The sequence below is a fragment of the Lissotriton vulgaris genome, chromosome 9, assembly GCF_964263255.1.
Source record: "Lissotriton vulgaris chromosome 9, aLisVul1.2, whole genome shotgun sequence".
NCBI lineage: Eukaryota > Metazoa > Chordata > Amphibia > Caudata > Salamandridae > Lissotriton > Lissotriton vulgaris.
In genome coordinates this window covers 905,664,730-905,687,960 of record NC_141697.1, presented here as the reverse complement: position 1 = coordinate 905,687,960, position 23,231 = coordinate 905,664,730, and the positions used below count along the sequence as shown (strand labels likewise).

Here is a 23,231-nt window from a genome sequence, read left to right as displayed (position 1 = left end):
TGAATCACTTTACGGCGAGTAGCACGCAATTCCGGATCCTGTGGTTAGCCCAGGGGTTATTGTGATTAGTCTAAACAACTGCTCTTTGAGGTAAATGTGAACTTTGAAACACATTATTTATGGTACTCTGAGGATTGATGACCTCCTATAGCTTGTAGCATCTTGTAGGACAAAGGAATTATGGGGGACTGTCTGTATAAATTGGTTGGATTGATTTACAGTTTGAAGCCATTTTATTTAATCTATAGGCTCCCTCATAGGATAAGTTCAGTTTAGTAGCAGCTAAGGTCCAGATGTAGATAAAACTTATCGCAAATACTGCAATTTGCTTCCAGTATTTATGCAACCAGTGTGGTAATTTCCAAACTGACCTGTGTACTAATAAGTTGGTTCACAAATTACTTATTCGTAATAGGTCACAAATCAACCTACCTCTTGAATATTAATGAGGTAGGTCGCAAATTGAAACCCACTATGAACCTCAGCGATCACTAGGATGTTGGGTTCTGGGATCAGCAGACCGCCATGTCTGTGATTGCTTTTTAATAAATGAATCTTTTTTTTGTTTGTTTTATTAAATGCAGGCCACTTAAAAACTAAAGTGTTTTGGGTTTTCTTTTTTTGTGTTTTTTTAAGGCAGGTCAGTGGTCCATTTTTTAACATTCATAAAAGGAAAGGGGTTTGTAGTTGGTAAAGTATTAATGTTTTCTACCAAAATTGGTTTGCAAAAAATTAATACTTCAGTCTAATTCGGTATGTGGAAAGGGTGCCCTAAACACTCCTCTTCCGAATAATGAATTGGTATTTGGTTGCCACCCTAATTGCGATTGTGACGTGTTACCGAATTTCAGTTTGGGTTTCATACATCTCAAAATGTTTTTTTGTGCAATCAAAAAGCTTAGTACATCTGTTCCTTAGTCATTACTGTCTGTCAATTTGCACTGTGTGAATTGAAGTGGTTACCTGAAACTGCTTCATTGTGAACTGGAATCAGCATAAGTAAAAGATAGTGCCAGGCAGATCTTTGAGTAATGGTTGGACCAGTGCTACATTTATTTGGTGGCACTGGTAGGCCGAAGAGAAAGCTTTTAGCTACCGGCGGGTGGGGGGTGTAAGAAAAAGTGCCCAGTCCCAAAGTTTTGCTCAGTAAACTGCAGCTGAATGTCAGAGGTGCTAAGTACAAAGGCTGCATTGTCATGATTCCATTTTGTGACTTTCTACCACCTCCCGGCACTCCCTGCTCCTTTAGCTCAATCATTCAGGTTCTTTTACATTCCTGCTTTTTTTACTTTGTCCCATTGCCACCTCCTTTCCTCCTTTTTTTCTCATTTGCTCTGGGTCAATATCTGTTGAAGAAAATTAAGGGCTGATCCCCAAAGATTAGTGTTGGTGCACCCTACCTGCAACCAATAGCTCACATTTTATTGTGTGTGTAACTCAAAGAACAAGCTTGGAGTAAAACATGAGCTAGATTACCTGTAAATATTACTACCACTGACCCACCATGTCTAGCAGTAACAGCAACGCCGAAGGTGTTGTACTGTGATGTGAAAAAGAAACTACAGCTTTTAATGTTCTTTCGTTTAAAATCCCCTCAGTTGGGATACTGTCAGACATTTGTCTCGACCATTCCAAAATCCTGATTTTCCTATTCAGGCATAGATGTTCTTTGGATTGTTGCCTGTTGCGTGATCCACTTTGGGCTGTTGGACAGATGTTGTCACATTTTCATTGAAAATGTGCTGGTGAAGAGAGAAATTCATGATCGACATAATGATTGTGAGGCTTCCAGGTCCTGAGACTCCAAAACATGCCCACATCACCACCTTTCCCTCACCAAGCTTGGCGGTTGTTATGAGTTCCAAGAGCTAACCCATAGTGTATAACTCTTCGCCTGTCCTAAAGGGTTGTGGTTTATGAAACTAAGTTAAGAAACCTCAACAAGATAAATGGATTATGCAACTATGGGTATTGGGTCGCTCATGTGAAGTAGAATTCTGTGCTTGACAAAGTCATAAATGGCCTCTTACTGGACAATGGATTAACCAGAATTATCATGCAACTATATAAGTATTGATGACCAGGAGGTGCGTTGGACGTTAAGTATCATATTAGTAGGAGGCTCAATTTAGTAAAGCAAAGTTGAATTTTGTAAAAACCTTTAATAATAATTATAAGTTATCAGTTTCAAGTTTAGTTTTTCATCCAGCACATGTTTAGCCCCATCAAGGCACGCAGCCTTGGGCTTTCTCAAGACTTTCCAGATTTGTCAGTCTTTTAATACTTTTAAAGAAAGGTTACTTCTTTAAAACAGCAGTTCCATTCAGTGGTGAGGAAACTATGATAGGTTTCTATAGGAGATTGAAATGTCTTTGTGTTGCTAAAAGGGAATTCCTGTGGTTCCTTGGAGGTGTCAAGCAGATCTTTATTTACAATTATAGGTTGTGGTAGTCCCATAGGCAATAACACTGAATACAGAGTGTGCATTTGGCTTTGAGCAATAAAAGTCTGCAGCTGTGCTTGATCCTTGCTATATACTGATCTACCAGAGTAGGGTCAAACCAGCAGATAGGGAGCCACCCGTGAAAAGATTAGTGGTGAGGGTGCGAGGTGAGTGTAGTAGCACAAGACATATCGCACCCAGGGACACTAAAGTTTGTAATACATTGTATTGTATAGTGTATTTATTACAACTGTGTGATTAAAAGTACTTTCTTCGACAAGATGCTCTGGGCTGGACATTTATTGTGTTATGTTTGTGGTTAATTGATGAGTGCTGAAGGCAGGCCCCTCGGTACCTCCCTGAGAAGCCTGTAACAGCTCACAATTGCTACCCTGAGAGTCAAGTGCCGAAAGGGGTTGTACTTGGCAAAGTTTACAGAATCATGGTAAGAGGAGCCCCAGGCTACCACTGACAAACTATTCCAATCCCTACATTTGGCACCCTGCTACTACAACAGAGAAACAAACCTTATAAAGTATAGAGCTAAGATTAAAGGCACCCAGTATACGACCAGTTAGTATATTTTGCTTATCACAAATTTTAGAAGTATGTTGGCAACCATAAGCTGATATCTGGTGCAGAGTTGGTTTCAAATCCCTTCAACGTATATTCCTTGAACAAAAAAACCAGCTTAACTCTTATTTTAGTTAGTTGGACAGATTTTAATTTATATTACTTTTAAATTAGAACCACTCTTGTACTAGGAAAGGACAAGACGAATAATATATGCATAAAAAATGTGCACAATAGTAAAGTGTCCCAAACAAGAGAAACCAAGTGATTCAGTTGAGAGGAGAAAACGGCTTACCATATAGTATTTGGGTTTTGGTCTAAAATTCCAGCCAGAGTTTCCAGAAACGAAATAACGTAAGAAAACAGTCAAATCTCGAGTCTCTATGAAAAACAACAATAAACAAATGTTTCGCACTCGCTGTATTGTTTAGATAGCAGAAAATTCAATCTAGAACATGTATCATGCTTTCCATGTGAAACTGGTATATTCAAAGTCATTGTATACCAAAACATGAAAGGTCTATCTCAATAATATCAGGCATAACTTTCATTGCCAGTAGAATGGTGAGGTGGATGCACCCTTATCTATACATCATGTGAGATGATGCAGCATACAGAATTTATACAATCTTGAAGGAAAACACGCCCGAACTGCACTATCGGTCGGTTGTATTTTGCAATGCAGAGAAGCCCACACTGCATCATTACTTGGAAACGTTAATCATCCAACATTAGATAATATATTAATTGAATGGCACATTGGTTGCCTCTAAATACAAAAGCACAGGAGCACAAATTCCTGCAATAATTACGGAAATGCCACCCAAGCACAAACTTGCGCCTGGCCTGTCACAAACAGCATAGGGCTCAAAGTTGTTAAAGTTTTAATGAGGGGAAAAAAAAGCGCACCTAAACCTCAATATTGGTCAGGTATGTTTTTGAGTGCAGACACGCTCATACTGTCATAAATACATGTACTATCAATCGTGCTGCACTCGATAGAAAGCAATAATGACTCAGTGTCACACTGTCTCTCTTTGAATACGGAGACACAGGAACCAGAGTGTCTGCGATATTTACAGAGTGCAACCACCCCAGCCCGAAACACCAACCAGGTGTGTACTTAAACATACATTATTCCCATACTAAATAAAGCACAATAGCTCTTACTCTTTACTTTACATATGCCATACAAAATGCAGTACTATTGAATTGCACTTACACGAGTTGAAAGAGCCGAAGTGCATCAAGTTTAACCCATATGGCTGTTATATTCACAACAAAGTACCAAAGAAAACCATGAGTAAGTTAGAATTTTCTAAATTAAATGTCAACGTTTTAGCCTCTTACCCGCTGTCAAATTCCAGTCAACGGTCTCAGCTTCTCCAAGATATGCACCACAAACAAGACGTTTGTCGTTTCTGGATGCAATTTAAATACCCACTGTCATTTACATTAAGACATTCCACCTGCACCTTGATCGACTGTTTCGGACTCCAAAATGAACAGTGGCCATCATGTAAGGACACAACATTTAATCAAATCTCTAAAGTTATATGGCTCTGGGTTTTTAGAAACATTCTTTTATAGCAATTAATCATTAAAAAGCAGTCAATATTACAAACAATTCACCATTTATAAAGTGTCATGCTTCAAACATATAATATAGACTAATCTTAGTATCCACAGGATGAGTAGGCATGTTACTTAGATGATTGGCGGCCATCTTAGAATGTCAAATAACACTAGTTTTCTATATGTACAGCGAGTATCTCTAACAACCCAATAGCCATACTGTATTTAGTGTGAATACAGCTTACATGAGTAGTGGCCATCTTGAGACGGTATGAAACAGAAATGTTTCGCCCAAAGGACAAATTTGCAGAGCTTAATATTCATGCAAGTCTCCAGGTGAATGGCAGCCATCTTAAAGTGGCACGTTGCACTAGTTTCTTGTATAAACAGCGAGTATCTCTGCCATGCAACATTAGTCATATTGTCTAAAATATGTCTAAAGCTTAGCCAACTGACGGCCAACAAAAAACAGTACGAAGTACTAGACTTGCATGCAATGAACAAAACAACAGAGCCGCATACTCCTATTTGCCTCCAACAGATGGCTAATCGTACTCTAAGAATATATTGCACCTAACAAATGTTAACAAGGAAGAAAGTATGTAAACAGCTTCAATAAACGGCAACCATCTTGAAATGGCAAGTTATCTTATGAAAAAAGCAAACCAGAACAATCAAGGTGTAATCAACATAACGGTACTCCCAGGATAGGTAAGTATTATTAGAATTTGAGCAGACATCGACCAACTTGACGTTGCAAGTTGTGCTGATTCTCTTGTAAGGTAAAACAGACTACAACGGACAAAGAGCATAACAATTACCCACAGGAAGGACAGACAACAAATTTAGAAAAATGACAAATTGTATATCGGGATCAGTTTGTCGTTCTGAATTTTCTTCAACCAGAATATGCAGGTAAGATGTCAAACATCTGAAGAGAAACTGAAAACAAAAATAAAGAAAGCTCATAGGAAATTATGGAATTCATGTTCCTTAATCAAACCAAGTTCGGCCATTCATAAACCGAATATCTATTTTGCTTCACATTTTCTAAGGGAACGTTCTCAATCTCCACCATGAGCATCAGCTGTCACAACATCAATCCCATGAAATTTAAAGGGACGTTCCTTTTCTCTATTGCATACATGGGAAGACAAAGGGTAGGTAGTATCTCTATTGCGGCTTGCCCTAACATGTGCCACTATTCTAAATCTATGTTCTCTGGTGGTACTTCCTTTGTATACTCTACTACAAGAACAAATAATGGCATAATGGAAAACATAATTTTTTGTAAATTTCACCCAGAAACTCAATTTGTGGATCCCTATTTCTCACTACACAATGGGATCATGACCACCGACATCATTTTCTACACTAAACGTAGATCCCAATGGAGGAAAGCCTTCCTAGCCTTACTCTTTATTTCCTCCAATAGGAAATCAACACAAGGTATAGTAATTTCCATTTCACCATCACAACTCTTCCAAGCGACAGCAACAATCACTATTCACAATAACGGAACTATTCTCATTCAGTCCACGGACCGTAGTCTTAACCTATTTGATAACATCTTCCCCATTATTAAAGAGCATGTGTCTAATCCACCTACTCCCACCCAATTGACCTCCACACTTAGCACCCAAGATACCACAACTCTTACCCCTTATGCCACCCTCCCACCCCCTACCACCCGGCCACCATGGCGTTCAGATCCTTACGCCTCCCGCAACTTTTCTACCCCCCCCCCCTCCAACGCACTTCTCCTCTCTTCACCTAACCCTCGCAGACTTCCAACATGCTCGACTGTAACCACAAACTCACCCCCTACTCAATCTGTTAGTTCCCCCATAGCCCCCTCCACCTCTAGCCCCTCCTCCTCCACCTCCATCCTTCCCCCTACCTCCACCCTGCCTCACTACGACACCTCCTCCCCCCCCACCCCAATATTGAAACCACTCGCGCACCCTCTAAAGAAGTTGTTCCCCCACCGGTTTCAGTCAGAGTTCACTCCCCATCTAACAGCTCCCCCTCCTTAACTCTCTCTTCCCCTGCACCTTCCCTATTCCACTTATCCACCGTGAACTCGGAACCCCCCCAGTCCAGCCAACACCCCTGTGTTCATTAGGTGGCATATAAAAGGTCTCCCTACATCGACCATTCAATGAACTTCCCACCCCCCTCTAATCCGCCCTTAGAACACATCCCAACCCCTATTACTCCTCCCACACCCCTCACCTAACAACCGCACCTACTACTCAGTTAGCTTCAGCTGTAACTCTCCTAATCACACACGCTACTCCCTCTCCTACGGTCTCACCAAATCACACACCAGAGCAAACTACACTCCCGGACACACCTCCCACACCTCCTGACCCACCACCAACCACTCCGACTACCCATACATCTATACCAACGGCGTGCCCAACCTTCTACTCAACACCCCGCCTATTCTTCCCACGCCTTCATCAGATTTTACATCGAACCGAGCCAAATCTCCTCAACCCATACCACAGACAATTACCCCTTCCACTACCGTTCCAAACACCACTTTGGACAAGATTATGTCCACTCTTCTCCAAATTAAAGAGGAACTTCATACTTTCGAAAAGCTGATTTCGAATCAACCCAGGCACCCCAGACCCCCCAGAAACCACTCACCAAGCAAGCCCCCTCCACTCTCATACAAACATAATCCTCCTTCCTGGACTTTAGTTCCCTCCCGTAATTCTGCCACCCGCCCATTGCGAAGCATCAATCCACTCTCAGGTTACAACATACGCTCCCTTCTACACTCTTATAAACCCGCTCACACGACCCACACAGCCCCCACACATCTTCCCATCCCTACTATCCACCCCAACCCTCACAGGTCCTCCACACAAAACAATAGGGGTATCAATGCCAACAATCTTTAAAAAAAAGTCACACTCACTCTGGACCCCTCCTCCCTCGTCACTCCCCGGCTTAAATGCACACTCTTGAACTGTAGATCGACCCCTAGACACGCAGCAAGCAGCCATAGCCGACCTCATCATCGCCCACGACCTAGACCTGACCATACTCACTGAAACCTGGTTAACAGAATCTTCCTCACCACTCATTGACATTCTAGTGCCCCCTAATTACCACATCATCAGATTGGACAGGAGTGGCAAGACAGGGGGTGGAATCGCATGTATTCACCGGAGCAATCTCTCAGTGAATAGAGCCATATCCCCTGTATTCTCCTCCTGTGAACACATCTGCCTCGACATCAACAGCATTGGCAATCCAGTAATCCAGTATGCTCCTTACATATTATCTACCATCCACCAGGGGACAACCTCACCTTCACTGAAAACCTCATGGACTTGGTCACAACTAATTCTGGACGACAAAACACACAAATATTCTTGGTGATTTCAACCTCCACTGGAACGAGCACGACGACTCTGTGGTTAATAGTCTCAAAAACTTTCTCAACGCTCTAGACCTTACCCAAATTTGCAACAGCCCTACACACGACAAAGGTTTATCTTGGATCTATTCATCTCCAAAGGCAACTCCATCCAACTCGAGTCGATCCAACCCTGTGATTGGTCAGACCACCATATTATCACCTTTTTCATCAATGAAAACGTGAAACTTAACCTGGCTCAATCCACCAAACCAAAGGTCTGGAAAAGAGACCTGAAAAAACTCAATCCCAATTCATTACCATCTCCCAATCACAATCTTCTCCTTCCCCCTACCGGCGCCTCCGATGTACAGGTTCTCACCAACCACTACCTCAAATCTATGACATCGATAATCAATGAGGTTGCCCCCTTTCAGTTAAAGAGTCTTCTCTAACAACTCAAAACCATGGTACGAGGGCTGCTTAACGAATATAGGCGGTATATGAGACTGGCGGAACGTAATTGCAGATCAGTCCTATCGGCTGCACACCTTAAAACGCTAAAGAAAAAAGGAAACGCTCACTTTAGAAAAATCAAACGTTCGAAAGCAGACTTCTTTAGCCACCAGCTAGACCAAGCAAGAAACCAGCCAAAAAAACAGTTCGAGTTAATCAAAACTCAATCCAAAGAAGAACCTCAACGACTACAAAACACAACTAGCACACAATAGACTTGTGAAGAATTCTCTACCTTCTTTAATCTAATGACAGATAACATCAGGAATGATCTCCTCACGGACCTAACCTTTACTCTAGCCCTCACAGCAAAACATCCCTAAAAGACAAGGCCTTATGGTCGTCCTTCGAAACTTACACAGAAAAAACTAATGGCAAGATTCGCAGTACTCTGAAGCCCTCCAATCACCTTACTGACACTCTACCCGCAAATGCTGTTAAGACTTCATCCCATTACTTCTCCCGCTCTGGACCAAAATCATTAATAGCTCACTTCAACAAGGTTGCATTCCGGACTCCCCTAAAGTGGGACAAGTATCACCCATACTAAAGAAACCCACAGCAGACCCCACCGACCTAAACGACTATCGCCCTATTTCCAATATCCCTACCTTGGCCAAATTGTTAGAAAAATGTGTACACCTACAATTGACAAAACACATCAAGCACTTTGACCTCCTCAATTCACACCAATCAGGCTTCCGAGCAGGCCACAGCATGGAATCCGCTATGACACACAGAATTGATGACGCACTTCAAATCCTTGATCAGAACGGTACTTGCCTCCTCATCCTACTCGACCTCTCGTCAGCCTTTGATACGGTCAAACACGAGAACTTACTCGATCTGTTGAATATCAGAATGGGGCTTTCAGGGACAGTGCTCAAGTGGTTTACCTCCTTTCTTCATAACCGGACCCAGAGATTCAAGATTAACAATACCATGTCCACACCCGTTCCAGTTACACTCGGTGTCCCACAAGGATCCTCCCTATCCCCGACATTGTTCAATCTAGTACTGGAACCACTCACCGCACTGCTTCAAGCATCTAACGTGCAATTTCACAGGTACGCAGACGATACCCAACTCTACCTCAAAATACACACCCCTAAGACATCAAACTACTCAACACAACGTTAAAAAATACTCGGACATGGCTGGCAGAGAATCATCTCAAACTGAACGCGCTAAAAACTGAATTCCTCCTAATAGCACCTACCGCCAAAGTCCCCATCATGCAGGATTGGCGTAAAGCATCTCACTGCTTTCAACGTCCAACCATCCATCGTGGATTCAGCGAAATCATTAGGCATAATCCTCAACTCTAATCTCAACATGCAACATCATATCAGTAATGCAACGAAGGGATTTCCAAATAAATACATTGAGGAAGCTGAAACCCTTCCTACCAGCAATGACTTCAGGACTGCAGTCCAAGCCCTAGTTATCCCTCGAGTGGATTATGGAAGTGTCGCCCTCTGTGGCCTCCCCATATTGACAACCGCACCCCTAAGAGCCTCTATTAATGCCGCAGTGAGACTCCTCACTGGCTCAAAAAAACGCTCACACATCTCTCATGACTTGAAATCCTTGAACTGGCTGCCATACGAAGCTAGAATACACCTGAAAATCGCATGCATGACGCATAAGGCCATACATCACAAATCGCCTAGTTACCCCGCTCAGAAACTGACAATCTCCGGTGGCTCTAGAGCCACAAGAAGCTCGGAAAATCTCCTATTGAAACCACGAAGATTCCACACACAAAAAACATATAAACACTCCTTCTCAGGGATGGCGCCCAGGATCTAGAATGCTCTCCCTCCAGAAACCAGACTTATCCCATCCACGGAATCCTTAAAAAAAGAAGTAAAATCGATCCTCTTGGCTAAATTCACATGAATATAGTCTATGGAAATCTCAAGACTCACTATCTTTCCTTTTATGACAATGACCATCCAGACCACCTACGCACCTTTGTTGCCTTGCCTTGAATCTATGTGTAATCATTTGCTCATCTTTGCAGAAAATGCTTTGTTAACGATTCTTATGTCTTTGTGTCTCATATGTGTGTAAAGCGCTCTGATATCCATGAGGATCTTGTTCGCGCTCTATAAAACTTTCTAAATAAAAAAAATAAGTAAATAAAATATGCAACAAATGTTGTCTTACATTTGATAAATGTATTAATATTGTAGTTCTATGTTGTGGTGTTTTTGTTTTTTTAACACCTAACTGGCACATAGTATAAGTAGTACACGTGAAAAAACTTTAGGTTGCTGTGGTAACTAATTTAGGGCGCTTCAATTCTTCCATGGGGCATGTAACTAGGACTGACAGTCTTTTTTAGTGTGACCTCTTCTGTATGTAATCATTGGTTTGCTCTTTACAGCAGTCTTCAAACCCAAAACACCTGCTAAGAGTGTCCAATGTTTATTCAGTATTCGCCATAGCTGATGACTAGATAAGTTAGAAGCGGTGATGAAAGATAGACAACCATATCTCCTATCTTTTTATGTTCTTGTTGGTCAACAGGGCATCTCTCTTAAAGGTGGACACCTTCCTTTGAGTATCACTGAGGGGCTTGATATTATATCCTCTCTGTGACAGCTCAATCCCATCAAATGTCATGTTTTTGGGGATGGACGGTGTGAGAAGTTGACCTGATATATGATGTCTCCAATTCTGGGGGCACCTTGTGTCAGTCCAAACAATCCCTTATGGTGATGGTTGTAAGTCAACCTTATAGACAAGCTATCCTAAGGGTAGCATGGACTAAGCAGCCTTAAAGGCTTAACTCAAGAGGGCATGTGAAGCCAGCTGTTTTACCAATCACAATCCTGTAATATCAAATGAAAGGACACCACACAAGTTATATACTATAAAAATATATGTATTTATTACTAGAATAATCCTCTGTACTCTTTATGAGTGCAGAGGCACAAGCGTTTAAACAAAAGCACAGTTAAACATATGAAAGTTGCACAATTATGGATGAGGCCGGGGGGGCAACTCAAACCATATATTAAAAAAGTGGTATAAGTATCACTAATCGAACAGTGGTCAGTCCTAGGGCCTGGGGAATCGCTGGGACCAATCGGGACTAGCAATGCTGAAGTCAGGAAAAGCCCACGGGAATCGGGTGCAGCGCTGAAAGCACACACATGCACCAATGCAAAGTCAATGGTGCGCAAAAGTTATCGAGTTACTGTTTTAAGAGTCTTCCGACTGGACTAGAAGTACAAAACTTTAGACTTAGACACTAGAGGTGTATACCACTACAGGAGCACCGGCGTTCAAGAGTTACCTCACCCACAGGAAGCGGGTGCACAGGTGCAAAGTTGTGTTGGCTTTCGTCGTGTAGATCTATGGAGCCTGTAGATGATGATGCTGCAGGCAGCCAGAAGAGAAGTGTCCGGTGCGATCCAAGGGTGGATCGAAGATGAAGAGTACCTGAAAGCAGAGGGGACAGAGTCTGGGTCACTCAGCAGTGATCAGGGTGGAACCAGGAAGGAACCAGGCAATGTCGGGCGCAATCAGGTCGATGTCGTGAAGCTGGTCTCCGCTGCCACGTGGACTCAGGGGCACCGAGGATGTCCAGGAGTGGATCACGAGCTGTCCCACGAAGGCTCGCGGTGTCGGCTTCCGGATTGGAGCAAACAAACCTTGGCAAGCACAACCCTCGCAGGATTCGAAGATCGCTTCTTACTCGGACCAGGAAGGTCAAAGTGGGTGCTCCTTTTCAGGGGAGCGAGGGCCAGTCTAGAGCAACCGGACTGGCAGATCAAATTCAAAGGTTCGTCGGTAGTGGGGCCACTAGCCAACGGGCAAGCGACCAGACCAACGCGTCGAGCCGGAAAATGCAGAGGGGCCCCACGCAGCACTCGGTGAGTGTAGAGGGGTGAGCTTCGGTGCAAAAGCTGCTCGGGCTGGGGCTTCTCAAACCCCAATGCACAGCGTCGAGGGAGCCTCGGGAGCTGCACGGTCAGCACTTCGTGGTTTTTCCAAGATGGCCGGCCCCACGCTTCAGGTCGCCTCCCGGGTCTTAGATTCGCTGGGACTGTGGATCGGGCTGTTGGATGGCGGGAAAGCTGGGTCTTGTCAATCTCTGTTGCTCGAGTTCCGGCGGGAACTGCAACAAAGCAAACGGTGAGGCGCTGGATGGTGCCTGTTTGCACAGGGTGGTCACTCCTTGACCACAAGAGAGATTCTTCAGTCTTCTACGTCGAGTAGGATATCGAAGGGTCCAGAGTTTCGTTTCATAAGTTTCAGTCAGGATAATCTGATGTGCGTTGGCACTGCTCCCACCTTTATTCCAAACTGGGGGACCGGATTACCTGCTAGGTCCCTCCTATGGGTGGGGCCCAGGAAGGGGGTGGTTAACACCCTTTTCCTTTGTCCAGGGTCGCGCTGGGACTGGGCTTGGAGTGCCCCAGAACCGGTTTGACTGGATTTTGCCCGGGGACACCTTGTGCGCCCCAGGCAGTGTCTAGTTTCTTTCAACCCTCCCTGCTACAATCCACTATCTCCTGTCTGGGGTGGCGTGACACCTCCCTGTGACAGGATATCTATTGTCCAGGCCTCCCCTGCCGGAGTTTCGGTCAGCAGCAGGAGGTCAGATTCGTGTCTGTGGAAGCAGCATCCATTTTGTGATGCTGGGGCTCTTGTTAGGATTAACCGCGTCTTAGCAAAGTAACATGCCTTCTCCCTCTAGAAGGGTGGAATGCTACCCCCGTCGCCAGGACTGGCGAGGGGGTAGTATTCCAAAAGCGTGTGACACCTTACACGACATGTTTTGAGAAAGCCAAACCAAAGTTGGCAAGTAACCGCGAGGATTATAATGCACTTAAGAGTATATGGTATGGCAATATCCCGGAACAGCTAAGGGAGTTGGTCCCGACAGCTGCAGACAGGCTCAGCTCATGCTAGAGCACCATCTCACATAAAACCAAGCACTCTGCCTCCAGGATTGTTAAGGCCTGCCATAGGAGTGACTTATAGGTATATATGTGTCCAGATATAGGTTTAGATATAGGTATACTATATCTAAGCAAGGGGTGATTACACCACCTTGCCCCAGCTGAGTGATCAGCCAGTTGTGTCAATTTGGATAGCCAGCCAGGGGTGGCAAAATATATGCTGCAGCCCCTGGTAGGCCTTGGATGCACCTATGCCCTGGGCACCTATAGTGCACTGTACAGGGGCTGATAAGGTGACCCAAGCCAATTTAGTTATGCACCTAGGGTACATGGAGTCCATTTTAAAGAGAGAGCAGATAGTCAGGGGCCCTGATTAGCAGGGAACCAGGCCAACTAAGTCGAAAACCAGCTAAACACAAGGCAAAAAATCTGGGGTAACCATAGTCAGGTATCCACCTTCCTACAGACGGAATATGTCCAATTTTGGGGTCGCTAGAGAGATGTTATACTGATTTCGACAGGCACTGTAACGGATATGGAAAGAGATTTTTACTTCCTCAATGAGAACAACTGAAATGTGAAATTTACTATGAATTATGACAAAACAAAGATAAACTTTCTTGATGTTACATTTTACATTTTTGGCAAGATTCAGAGCAGGTTATTTCATAAACCTACAGCTTGTAATAGCACCCTGTTAGCAAGCTGTACACAGCCCCCCAACACCATCAAAGCTATTCCTTTTGCTGAGATTTTGCATGTTAGGAGAAATTGTAGCGAAGAGAATGAATGTGCCCTTAATCTTGAACTTATGAAACACAGGATGGTATAGAGAGAATATAATATCAAGCATCTCAATGATACACAAAGGAAAGTGTCCACCGTTAAGAGAGATGCCCTGTTTACCAACAAGAACAAAAAAGATAGGAAACCCTAAAAACACCCTTATCACCATATGCCCTTGCCTACCTTTAAACACACCCAATCAACCAATTTCTTTAGCCCCCTGACCCCCCAAGCCTAAAAACACCCTTATTTGCCCGGTGGGAAAACAGAACTTTTTCCCTGCCTGCATCTGTTGGCAGGAATAATACTGTCAATTGCTCCCACACTGCTGGCAGAGTAAAAACCGCTCCTGTGGGTTGGGAGCAATCCGGGATCCCACTGCAACTGCAATGGGTGAATGCTTGGGATTTGGCGGGGTTGCAGGTGCCATGGGCCCTCCCCCTACAGCCGCCAAAGAGGGACCTCCTGGGTGGGCAACGGGGGCACCCAACTTAGAAATAAAAAATATAAGCATGACAATGCCTGCTTCTACATTAGCAGAAGGGCCCTGGAGCTCCCCCGTGGTTTCAAAAAATAATAATGTTCTGTGGGCCACGTGTGGGTTCCACATAGATTAAATAAAAAATGCAGACTGCTGTGACCCCATAGGGCTGCTTGCAGAGGGTCGTTGGAGTCCTGTGGCTCCATTCGCGGACCCTTGGGACTGGAAAACACAGAAAAAATGAAATAGCAAATAACATAACATGTATTTGCAAAGCGCACATTCACCCTTCGGTATCTTGGCGCTGAATAACAGATGTTTAATGTTACCCAACTCAATGGTACTTATTTCATTGACCTCAGATAGATGAAAGGCTGAGTGGACCCACCAGGATTTGAACCTTTGACCCTTAAGGTCAAACACAGGCCCCTGCAGTGGACGCATTGGTCCACTGAGCCACCAGACACAGCAACCAAATAAGTGAATAATAAATGAATGTCCCTACAACCTTTGATTTTTTTGTGAATTTCTAAGGTGTTTTAAATTCTATTTCCTAACAATAACCTCCCTGTAACTTTAGTTTTTTTCCACATGCACACGTACCTTATATATACTTACCATTTCATCGTAAAGGTATGCGTGGAAAGGCATTGCGTGGTAAAGGATGTGTGGTAAAGGCATTGCTTTGTAATGCCCACGTGGTAAAGCATGTTTCCCCTCCGACCTGCTGTCACAGTGATTGCATGTTTTGGTACATGGCTTAGTTATGGATAAGAATGGAGTAGACACAGGCAAGTAACTTTTCTGTCTTTCACAGCTGAGGGGATGAAGATGAGGGGATCGAAGAATGAGCCTAATGGGATCCTGAAAGCCAGAAGTGTGGTAAGAGGCTTTTAAGAAAACTTTGGGGGGGGAAAGCTGTGAGGAAAACCTCATGAGTGATCACACAAATGCAGTGTAGCATCAGTGTTGGTCTTGATTGGGAAGCTGAGAGGTCTAGTTGTTAGCATGGCCAAGGCCATAATAGTAATGGATAGTATGAGACTTGTGAATTGGGAAAACTCACTATGTATGTATATATGTATTTATATAGCACAAACCTAGCTTTGAAGCGGTGGAGTGCTGTACATTCGATAAGGGTTTTGGAGAATGTCGTAGGTAGTGGGGTTACACATATACATTTTACACACATCTAGGCAGGCACAGAGAGATTGTGATTAGCCCAGAATCGCACAACATTGGTTCTAGCGCTGAGGCGAGGATTCAAACCTGTGTCCTCGGGTCCAAAGGAAGCAGCTCGTGCCACTGGACCACATCTCTTCCCATAATGTGCTAGGTTGGAAGCTCTGGTGCAGATAATAATAATAATAATAATAATATGAAACTTATAATGCGCTCAGCTTACCCTGGGGCATCCCGGCGCAGACAGACCAAAAGGAGAGACTCAACTAATCCCTACTGTGGAAACAGGTAGGTCTTAAGAAGTTTCCTAAATAGTAGGATCTTGGGCTCAGAGCGAATCTTGAGGGGCAAAGAGTTCCACAGAGTCGCCACCTGCACAGAGAAACGCCTGCCCCCAGATCGAACTCTCCTTACTCTCGCTGACTGCAGCAGATGTTTTTGGTCCGAGCGTAAAAGACGTGGGGGCTTATACGGACGGGCCATGTTAGAAAGGATGGGGGGGCCTTTGCCATGCAGAATTTTGTGGGCCGTGCATAGCGCTTTAAACTTCACCCGCTCCTTCACGGGGAGCCAATGAAGCGTCTTAAGGGCCGGGGCAGCAGACTGTCTTCTAGGAACATCCATAAGAAGTCTAGCCGCTGCGTTTTGCACCTGTTGGAGGGTTTTAAAGGTCGCTTCGGGAGCGCCGAGGAACAGCGCATTCCCATAGTCGAGCCTCGATAGGATTAAACCACATACCAGAAGCTTCTTTGCTGGATCAGGAAGCAGTGGTAACACCTTTCGGGCTGACCTCAGTAGACCGAAGCAAACCCCCGCGGTCTTCTTGGCGTGGGTCCTGAAGGACAGATCTTCCTCCAACCATACTCCCAAGGACTTGATCTCCTTCTTGGGAGATGGTGGCTCACCAAGAGACCGGGGCCAACAGCTAGCAATAATGGAGGGACTGGAATTGCCCAGGAGCATCAGCTCAGTTTTTCCTCCATTAAGCTTTAAGGCAGAGTTAGACATCCAGCGATAGACATTGGCAAGGCAGTCGTGTAACACCTCAGGTTGTTCTGCCAGCTGAGTAAGGCCCACCACCAGCTGAGTATCATCAGCATAGCTGATGATCTTCACCCCCGAAGGGGCGACCACTCTTTCAAGTGGAGTCATATATATATTAAATAAGGTAGGGCTCAGCGATGAGCCCTGCGGGACTCCACATTGAAGGGGAAATAGGGCAGACTGCTCTGCTCCTTCCCAGACTTGGTAGAAACGGTTGGAGAGAAAAGATCCCAACCATTTCAAGGCCGTCCCTGAGACACCTACCTCTGACAGACGTTGGAGGAGCACCTGATGACTCACGGTGTCAAAGGCAGCACTCAAGTCCAGGAGGATCACTGCCACTGACCCTCCTGTATCTAGAGTGCACCTAGCTTCCTCCACTACTGCCAACAAGGCTGTGTCTGTTCCCTGGCCGGGACGGAAACCAGTCTGGGAGTCTCCCAACAGGTGGTTGGACTCTAGATGGTGAGAGAGCTGGCGGTTAACCAGTTTCTCTGCAACTTTAGAGAACCCAGGCAGAAGTGAAATAGGCCTGAAGTTGGTCAAGTTGGCTGGGTCCAATCCTGGCTTCTTCAATAAGGCTTTTACCACTGCCTTTTTCCATCGCTGGGGCACTGTGCCATGAACAAGTGACAGATTTAGGAGGTCGGTCAGCGGGGTAGACAGAGTATTGGCCACAAGCTTGAGGTATTTTATGGGCACCGGGTCACTTGGAGATCCACTCTGCAGCTCTAGCAGGACTTTTATCACCTCCTCTTCTGAAAAGGGACCAAAATGGGCTAGCTCAATTGGGCATGATATTTGACAAGCAGCCGGCTCCGGGATTTGAGGGATATCGGGCAAGGAGGATAATATTTTCTCTATTTTAGAATGGAAGAAGCTAGCCAATTCCTCACATTTTTCTTTGGGATTGTCATGCACAACTGGCGGGACCGGGGCTTTCAGAAGATCCTGAAAAATTCTGAACGATTCTCCTGAAGAATTACTTGCCCTCTCAATCCTATCGCTAAAAAAGTTCTTTTTAGCAACCTTCAGTGCACTTTTATATTTCCTCATCTCTCTTTTATAGTTGGCCCGGCTTCCTTCCGTCTGCTCTCTCCTCCAGGCACGTTCAAGCCTTTTACAGGAGGTTCTGAAACTCCTAAGTTCGGAGGTATACCAAGGGGCAGAGCCAATTCTTCTCTCCCTGACAAGCCTCCTTTTATTAGGAATCAGTAAGTCCAGAGAGTTAGTAAGCCATTCACCCAAATGCTGATCAGCGATATTGGGGTCATCAACAAGGTAAGGACAGGTTCTAGCAAGCTCTTCCGCCCAACTGTCCACCGGCAGCTTCGACCAGAGTCGTTCTACAGTATGTTGTCTAGGTGCGGAGTCTCTCTGGTTCCCCAGCAGCCAACTAAACGGAATAAGATGGTGATCCGTCCAGGGGAGAGCCAACATCTGGAGAGCTTGCAGGTTCGCAGAATTAGCAAGAACCGCATCAAGCTGATGACCTCTATTATGAGTAGCTCCCACATTAGCAAGGTGTAAGTCTAGTGCACCAAGTGAGCTTAGCACATCTCTTGCTACTACATCACTGGGGTCATCAAAATGAAGGTTGAAGTCCCCAAGAATAACAAAGTTGAACGAGGCGGCAGCCAGTGGAATAACAGCCTCCATAAGAGAGTCTACGAAGTTCCCCAGCGCTGCGGGAGGCCGATACACAAGGAGGCCGGAGATGGAGACAGTAGAGGATATTCCTGCTGTTTGAAGTATCTACCTCCAAGGAACATGACCAAGATGATGAACTTTTATCGTTTTTTAGTATCTCCAAGTCTACACCAAATGAAATAGTCTAGAGATGCAAATGTATTTTTTTTTTGTGTATGCTCTAGAAGGGTTCGAATGAATTATAATGTGAATGGAGAGTAATATATGTGAACTCCATATTGTGTCTGCACATCAAATGTTATTTTTTGTTTTTGGTACTTACACTAACAAGTCTGATCATCAACGCAGGTACTGTACATTTGCAGCAAAGGACATAAACATTTATATTCTTATTCTAAGTGCCAAGAGTGCACAAATACAGCCCTTTCCCAAATACTACCGATAGTTGGGGGGGGGGGGGGGGGGGGGGGGGGGGAGGTTGTTCTGTTTTTTGTTGTCACTTAACCCTTTGTTTGCATCCGTGAAAGGTGAGGGTCCCATCTAACTGCAGATTGTTTTGTTTCCTCATATGTGCAGGATGAAGATTTGAAGTGGGTGGAGGAAAATATCCCGTCTTCTATGGCAGATGTGTACGTTTATCTTAAAGCGTTACTCATTAATTTCTTGCTAGAATAACAACGGTTCGAATACCTGGAGCGCTACTAGTGGGAAACTACAGGACACGAAGCAGCAATGGTTCACTAGTGCCCAGTGGTGTTGCATGCCAACCTGGAGCAGATTTGAGAGCCTAAGGCAAAGTCAAGTTTAAGAAATGTGCTGCAGTGTAATATTTTCCTTAGCATTGCTGGCAAAAGTTGAAGAAAAAGGCCCCCTCCAGTGGTGCCCAATATTATTAATGTTTAATGATTAGGATGCTCCCATCAACATTACGTAGGTGACAACTTTACCATTCTCTTTACTTAAATTAACTGAGAATCTGCCTTGCCCAACCTCATCGGTGGTGTTATTTTAGTTTTTCTTCAAAACAAATCTTTGGTTTTGGCCGAAAAGCTATATGAAAGTGCTTTAGCTCTGCCTATGGCCATGTACAGCATCATATGGGATAATAATTTTGAAGAGCTCTGGAGTTCAAAACAAATGGGTATAGGATTACCAGAACTGGTGAGGTTGACCAGGTAGGACATTGTGCAATTGAAAAGCAAATCTGAAGTGTCAGCATTTCAAGGATTATATATTGGGTATGGGACCCTCACACACTGTGCTGATCTGTGGGTTCATCATTTAAATCACTGCACCTCCGTCTTGCAAAACCTGTGTCTTTCCTTGGACGACCCCTAGAGGTAATATTGAAATGCCTGTATCTCCGCAAGTCTTGTCTTGCACTGCCAATATGGAAACCTCGAAGCCATGAAGTTACGAGATTATCACTTTAGTTAATTTAACTAAAATAACTTCACTTTAATACAACCGTACGGTACAGAAATCAGTTCAAACCTTTATGAAGCAAGCGAGCGAGCTAATTTATGAACCCTGGTTTTATCACCTCTCCATACACCAAGTTCAGGTAGGAAAATGTTTCCTTAGTTCCAGTAAATACATTAGCACACATGATAATACATATCTCTAACATTCAACTAATACATTTGGCATGCCCATACTTCTTACAATAGAATACTTCAGATCCCAGCATTAAACAAGAAATACAAGAGCCAATGCAACTGAATACGTAAAGTAATACTGTTGAGAGACTGAGAATATCATGCTGTGATCCCTGAGATATTGGTGTACCTGTGGCGTCTAGTACATTCCATCAACAACAATAAAAATGTTAACATGTTTAGGTTAAATAATCATTATAAATTGCATTCATGAGAATACAACATATTAATTAAAATAAAAAAAGAAACTCTTAGTAATATATAATTTGTGTTTAACAACAGAACTTTTGGAGCTGTTCTCAATTCTTCAAAAAATAGTGGTTTCTTGAAATTGTCACTTCTAGCAACACTAAGATAACCTTTCATGACTATTTGCTGATATATAGGAATACTTGACTCCTCACGTTCAATTTTCCTTCTGTATTTATGTTTTCTATTTATTTTGCAGGGTCCTACCTCCTCTGCTGGATTCTGATGAGGTACACTATTTTACACAGCAATAATTGCTTTGTAATCTTTTTTGCACTAGATAAGTTATACTGACTTCTCCCTTTTCTTTACATTTAGGAAATAGTGACGACAAAGTTTGAAATGTCAAAAATGGAATGAGGTTGATATTACCTTTGGAGTATTTTTGGATCAATGCATCATACGCAGATGGATTTCAGATGGAAATGAATGCAGGGTGCATTTGTACATATTTGTATATGTTAAGAAGAATTATTTTATTACCTTGGCACTTAATCTGCTTTGCAGCACACCAAAAGATTCTGGTGAACCATTCATGACGGGAGCGTACGAGGAAGTGGCAGGAATTCCTTTTTGCTTTACAATTTGCTAAGAAACAAAGCCTGTTTCAACATGTTTTTATACACGCCGAAGGATTACATTTTGAAATGTTGCAAATTACTATTTAACAGTGAACTTTGTATGCGTCACAAAGTATATTTTACAGAGAAGATCTTTGAAGACAAATGTGAGACCAAAGTTGGACTAAAGCCCGTACACACTTGTGAGAAATTGAGTAGAGAACCCCATTAGAAAAGAGGCGTGTAGCCCATTACACACGTTAAAACAATATTACGCCAGGAGCTGTTAAAGAGAGGGATTGAGATAGGCACAATTGACAGGATGATTCACTGTCACATTATGTGATTGTGTTGTGTATTCAGGGCAGACATCTTGCTAGGGCATTATCGGGAGTCATGGTATGTGTGGCACTGAAGACCTCTCCCAGTGACGTATTACATGAGACAGCATAGACCATTGTCTTGGAGTGTGGTTAGGTGTTATTACAGGAACATATTGATACGGTGTTAGAGAAAGTGCAGATGTGGTGAGAGATAACGTGACCAATTCATGTCTGCTGTGAGGTGGTAAGACGAGAGGAGCAATATTAGGAGGTGATGTTATAGTGGTGGAGGAAGCATTTGAGGTGCTAATGTGAGATTAACAGTATTGCAGAGCAAGGTGATAGTTTGTGAGACATGGAAAACAGATGTGATATATATATTTTTAGTGGGAAGGAAGTGCCTTGCAAACTGCTATGGTCTGGGAAGAGTGTGGTACAGATGTGGAGCAGCTTACGGTTTTATGCATCACTTTCTTTAATCTCCATGGATAACTAATAGGAATTTTCTCAGTAACAATTCCAGTGGTTTTAAGTGTTCACTTTGGATATTGGGATCTTTAACGATTGTCGTTTATTTCTTTGCCTTCAATTAATTGGGATATATTTGGCTTTGTTCCTTTTGGGCTTGGTTGGCATTCCCCTCGCCCCCAACCCATTTATGATCAGAAACATTGGTTCATGTGTTACTTCATGTCCCAGTCCAGGCATGCTATATTACTCCACCAAGTATTATTCAACGACACAAGAAATATTTTGAGTAAAGGTTTGCATGTTTTTCCATTGCCACATCAATACAAGTACAGTTGTGGAAATATGTCTTCATGCTGTATATCCCTTCATGTGCCATGGGCAGTTGTGATCACCTCAAGGGCCACCGAGAGCATGTTCTTTGTTTCAACTGCTTGTACAACGAGGGAGTAGACTTGGCATAACTTCTGTACACATCTCAAGTTCCATGCAAGAATGCATCCTTTTTTGCCTCCACCGTATACCATGGAGATCTGTCTCCCATCCGCACATTCATCATGTGTACTTTTGCCTTGGAAGTCATTCATAGATTTTCAAATTTCCCATTCCCTCTAAGTGGTCCCGATCTATTCAGACTCTATGAAGTTGACTTTTTTCTTTGGTAGGTCACATGAAACACACATTTTTTCTCTTCACAGAGAAGGCAAAGGCCTACAGAGATCTCAAGTGGGCTTGAACTTTAGTCACTGTGTCTGCCTGTTATACCTGTAGCTCATACTTCTTTCTGGCTACATTAATGAGCACAGCTAGAGGACAATATGGCAAGACACTGATAGTTGAAATATACAATAGCACTCAGATATCCCAATGTTTCATGTGTCCAACTCCGCCTGAGCAATGAAGAGGTCAGCCTGAGCAATGAATAGGTCAACCGGTGGCACATTTCTGACTTTAGCCATAAAAATGCCAGAGAGACCCCACTTTAGCTTTTTCAAAGATTTATGCAAACCTTTTATGGTGGGCTAACGGTGAAGGGCAGCAGCTCTTGTGTCTACTTGACTATGCACGCTGGTTACAATGTGGACATTGCGCAATGACGTAAAGTATATATTTTTTTTGTATTAAATTCCATCATGTGAAACTTGCTGTGGTCTTTCTTTAGTGTCCTGGTGTTTGATTGTAGATGATAATGACTTGTCAATAGCACAAGGAAAATGCAGTGAGACTGCTAAAATCAGTGAATCGCAAAGTGTCTTTTATATACTATGTGTGGTTCTGACACCTTGAACGTTTCAAAGTGAGAATGGCTTAGTTGAGTTGGATAGAAAGGCACAAATGAAGTAAAAGAACAAATAACTGAGAATCTTTCATGGTAAACTGACAGTTGAAAAAAGACTAAGAAAGAATAACTAGACTCTAAGTGGAAGT

At 43.5% G+C, this 23,231-nt stretch overlaps 1 protein-coding gene across 3 annotated transcripts in view; it reads left to right on the top strand.

The window, feature by feature from the left end:
• Nucleotides 1-22,944, top strand: part of LOC147692482 (Golgi-pH regulating cation channel-like) — a 543,103-nt gene extending 520,159 nt beyond the window's left edge. For all 3 annotated transcript variants that reach the window (XM_086938693.1, XM_086938691.1, XM_086938692.1), the window contains exons 19-22: nucleotides 15,487-15,551; nucleotides 19,122-19,174; nucleotides 20,652-20,682; nucleotides 20,771-22,944. In XM_086938693.1, the coding sequence (XP_086794819.1) occupies nucleotides 15,487-15,551; nucleotides 19,122-19,174; nucleotides 20,652-20,682; nucleotides 20,771-20,812 (191 nt within the window). In that variant the 3' untranslated portion in view covers nucleotides 20,813-22,944. The remainder of the gene's footprint in view (nucleotides 1-15,486; nucleotides 15,552-19,121; nucleotides 19,175-20,651; nucleotides 20,683-20,770) is intronic.
• Nucleotides 22,945-23,231: the final 287 nt, after the last annotated feature.